A 5,000-nucleotide genomic window follows, 5' to 3' on the forward strand; every position below is an offset into this window, starting at 1 on the left:
TTATATACTATTTAGAAAAATATTAATACAATATAGGGCTAATTGCCATCCATGTTGTTTTTTTTTTTTTTATTCTTTTCTCGAGTATCTTCTTATTCTGTTGTAATGATGATGTCCATTGATACTAAGTCAAGCTGAAGTTTGTCTTTGTAATGACTGCAGTGTAAAATTAGCACTTGCACATCCCTGTTAACTTCTGTGTGCTGCGTTTTATTACAAAGTACTACATCAGGTTTCTAATATGATGTTTTGTAGTCTCAACAGCCCACAGAATTTTGATATAATGTGGATTCACAAAAGGCAAGGCATTTTACGCAATCTTGGTAAGGCAAGATACTGGTTTGACAGTGTGATGTCTTACAATGTGATTTTTATTAGATAAATACTTTTTCCTGGTAGTGGTATTACTGCAGAATCATTATTGTGATCCCCACTGGAAATGGTACATGCCCTTAACAGCACACAGACTATTCTTTGGTCCTGACTGTTTTATTTTAGATGGTCATGTGTTGTGTGTACTCTTTGCAATTTGTATAATTGAATTCAAAGTTCAAATTTAGTAAATGTTAAATTGGTAAAGTACAAAAAATGAGTACTTCCAAATAAGTAGTAACTTTTAAACTGTATGCTATTGTTTTTCAGTGGGAGGAAATCAGTGGGCTTGATGAAAACTATACACCCATACGGACATATCAGGTGTGTCAAGTTATGGAAACGAATCAGAATAACTGGTTGCGGACTAACTGGATTGCAAAGGGCAATGCACAACGGATTTTTGTGGAAATGAAATTCACTTTAAGGGATTGTAATAGCCTTCCTGGTGTGCTGGGCACATGTAAGGAGACTTTTAACTTGTACTACTATGAAACAGACTATGATGTTGGCAGAAACACAAGAGAAAATTTGTATGTAAAAATAGACACTATTGCTGCAGATGAAAGTTTCACTCAGGGTGACCTTGGGGAACGTAAGATGAAACTCAACACAGAAGTAAGAGAAATTGGGCCCCTTTCAAAGAAAGGATTTTACCTTGCATTTCAGGATGTGGGAGCCTGCATTGCCCTGGTATCAGTCAAAGTTTATTACAAAAAGTGCTGGACCATTATTGAAAATTTAGCTGTATTTCCAGACACAGTTACAGGTTCTGAATTTTCTTCCCTGGTTGAGGTACGAGGGACCTGTGTCAACAATGCAGAAGAAGAGGCAGATAATTCTCCCAGAATGCACTGCAGTGCAGAGGGAGAGTGGCTTGTACCCATTGGAAAGTGCATTTGTAAACCAGGCTTTCAGCAGAAGGGAGATGTCTGTGACCGTAAGTTTTTTAAAAACATTTTTCTCTAATTCTGTTGCTTTGGATGCCTCAAATTGCAGATTACAAAACTATGTATTTTAGGTCAAGTTACAAATAACATATTCTGCAAATACTTTGAACTTTTAATAGACCTAAAAGTCATATTTATTTGAGTATCTAACGTTGATTTTTTTTTACTGTGTGTAGAGAAGTTGCAATAAATGTATCTTAATATATTTATTCTATAATGACTAGGTTAGGCCATTGGAATGGATAAATCCCTTCTTCAAGTGAATACTCAGTTGCATGTTTTATTATGTGATCATTATATCAAAACCAGCCACCAAGCTGTCACACCTAATGTAATTATAATGATACACATTAAACGGGAATAATTTCACTGGTATTAGCTACAGCACAGCAGCAGCATATCTGATAGCTGACGTGGATTTCCTGAGGAGTCTGCCAGTTTCAGAACAGGTGTCCTGCCAGTACTCTGTCATACTAATGATTCTACAGCAAAATGGGTCAGAAACTCCTCATTCCGTAATAAAGAACAATTTTCATGCTGTTGCTGTTGAGATTTAAAGCTTGCCACTGACCATTTGGCCTGCATTTTGTATAAATTAGTTGGAAACACTGCTGAACAGTCAGGGTGATTATTATGCATTCTCTATTCTTGTGCAGATTGTACCTTATTATGAAGTCATAAGAGGATCACAACACTTGGAACTCATATAATCTGAGCTTGGTTCAGATGTGTGTACTGATGTGTAGACATTATTAGAGTCAGAGTGCTGCATATGCATTTCTTTTGTACTTTAGGCAGAAACATTTAATCAGGGTAAAATCACTTTTGAAAGGATGCTTTGTATGTTACTGCAACTGTGGGTCATAGGCAAATACATACTTAAGTGACACATGGTATATAGCAGCTGTGGATCTGCTATCCATTAGTGCTGCTCTTATATTTTTATTAATGAATTACATCAATTTTTGTTAAGTAAGAGTCAAACAGAGTCCAAGTTCATTTTATATGCAAGCTGAAACATGGGTATTCCAAATTAATCTAGCATATAGATGGCATAAACTAAAAGGTATCTTCAGCGACATTCAAGTCAGTTTCCCAAGGCACACTTATATATATATATATATATATATATATATATATATATATATATATATATGCAATGTTTTTTCTACCTGTCTGTCTATCTACCCTTTTATCATATCTGTCTGCCTAGCTTAGTGAACTGGATGATTGCCTAAATATAACAAATACAGCAGGAAGTAGAACTTTTTGGTAGCAGAAAAAAGGCAGAATGAAATACCATGTAAAGCTGTGGACAAAAAATGTACTGCACTAGAAATTTTAAAGCAAGGAATATGTTTATGTTACTGAATTTATTGCTCTGTGATAATATTGTTGATAATATATGTAACCATAGAGATTTCCAGTTAATTTCTTCCAGAACTCTTTTAGTCATTGTAAATCTGTACACAGTCCGGTGTGAAATAGAGATTATCTTCCACTGTTGCTTGTATTATGCAGTTCTCACTCATTTTAAAATTATGTGAGAATGAATGTTAAGTACATTTTAGCAGTAACCCCTCAAATGTATGTCAGTATTCCATCTTTGATCCTTAACCCTTAAAATTTACTGTGCTTCTCTTTTAACTACATGCCTAATTTTCCTAATTATGGATTTTTCTCTATCTAGGAAGAAGGTACCCAAGTGCAAATTGTTTGACTGTGTAGCATCTAATCTTTTTTTCTCGTCTGGTAGGAAGAAGCTTTTGCATACCCACTAAAGTAGTGTATTGTACCAGTCTAAAGAATGAAAATAATTATTGCTGAGTTTTTAAATAAAGAGAACCCAGTTTCACCATCTACGTTTCAATAACAAATAGGCACTGAATTTTTTAGTTTCAGCATAGTTTCCTCCTCATGAACACACACACACACACACACACACACACACACACACACACACACACACACACACACACACACACACACACACAAATAAAATCTGATCCATGCTGCTGCAGTGGAAGAGAAGGAACAATTGATATGATGTACTGCTGTGGGGGCAGAGGTAGCAGTTGCTGCAAAGTTTTGCAGAGTGGACATCTGTTAGATGGTGCTATAGAGTGAGATGGAGCAACTGTTGAAGACACTGCAAAGGGGAAGCTGCTACATAACCACTGAAGGGAGCTGCTGTAAGATATGACAGAAGTAGCAGCTGCTGCAAGGTAGCATTGAGGTTACCATTGGTACTAAGGTACTGGTGGGGCAGCAGCTGCTGCAAGCCACTTCAAATGGTATCAGTTGCTACAAGGCACTAGATGCAGTAGGAGACTGCTGCAAGGTGCTGAAGAGAGGGCAGCTGCTTTGAAGAGCCGAAGAGGCAGCAGCCACTGTAAGGTGCTAAAGAGTATGCAACTAGTGAGGAAATGCTGCAGAGGGAGGATCTGACGTTGAAATGCTGCAGAGGGAGCAGCTGCCAAGGAGGTGCTGTGCAAGGAACAGCTGCTGAGGAGGTACTAAGAAACAGGTGGTGCATTATGTGGGAAGTGGGTATTTAGGACAGATATTGCAATAAACTAGAGAAATGTGAAAAGAAGATGAAGGAATTGCTGCATAAAAAAGAGCAACAGATTAGCGGATGTGTAAGAGGCTGGTAGCATTCATTTACATAGAAAGCTTGCACCTGTTGTGAAGGTGCTATGTGTGGTGAGTCTGGGTTAAAAATCCCATTTATATGTATGCCAAATAGAGTTGATCTATTGATCCCCCCCCCCCAGCTGGAGTAGATGCTTTATAAAATAGTTACACCCCTTTAAATGAAAGTTTTTTTGGAAAGGAATCAGTTCAGAAAATGTTCCTTTTTGGAGTGGTTAAAATCTGATAAGTATATATGGGGTAAAGTGTGTTAGTCTGCTAAGTATATATGGGGCAGTCTGTCTGTCTGTCTGTTTCTGAACACTTTGCATTTTCCAACATTTAGTTCTGAAAGGTGAGGTGGCACTCCATATTCTTGCTTTGATATTCTTGCTTTGCATTACATTTTCATAACAAATTATTATTAACTATAACTCAGATGAAAGTTGCATTCTGGAAAACTTCTTGTGTGGGCAATGCAGTGATGTTTTGTAACCAGAGCATAACAGCCTTTCTTCTAAGACGAGGAAAAAAACATATTTCATAAGAACAGAAATTAATATATATATTTACAGACAGCTTACTGAACAAGAAACTGCTGTATGTTGTACTAAAAAGCTTCCTGTGCAGTTTTAGGTGAACACATTTTAAAACAGAGTTTTGTACAGCAAGCAGATAAGGGGTGAATATGTTTCCAAGGGCTGGTAAGTAGCTCATAGGATGCCATGGGAGAAGATAAAAGGAGCCAGTTTGTTTTGCACTTGGAGGTAAAATGAATATGTATATAAAGAGTTCATAAAAAAAAAACATAATCATGACTATATTTTATATAAAGTACAGGGGCTACAGCCAAAGAAAAAAAATCTGCAGAATGGTGAAAAGGCAGAATTCTGAGACATGTCTCCGGGAGCATATAGCGAGGAATGAACCCCCAGGAGCTGCAAAACATACCTCAGCTATTTGATAACATAAAGAATGTGGAGGGATATTTAAGAATGTGTCAAGAATGGCAAAAAGCACACCCTACAATAAAAGTTTCTTAAA

General features: G+C 36.9%; 1 protein-coding gene across 2 annotated transcripts in view; it reads left to right on the forward strand.

Annotated features, from left to right (window-relative positions):
* The window catches only part of EPHA7 (EPH receptor A7), a 1,106,961-nt gene that overhangs the window by 7,547 nt on the left and 1,094,414 nt on the right, over positions 1-5,000 (forward strand). For both annotated transcript variants that reach the window (XM_044067616.1, XM_044067624.1), the window contains exon 3: positions 643-1,312. In XM_044067616.1, the coding sequence (XP_043923551.1) occupies positions 643-1,312 (670 nt within the window). The remainder of the gene's footprint in view (positions 1-642; positions 1,313-5,000) is intronic.

Source organism: Protopterus annectens, chromosome 1.part0, assembly GCF_019279795.1.
Source record: "Protopterus annectens isolate FY-2018-M chromosome 1.part0, PAN1.0, whole genome shotgun sequence".
NCBI lineage: Eukaryota > Metazoa > Chordata > Ceratodontiformes > Protopteridae > Protopterus > Protopterus annectens.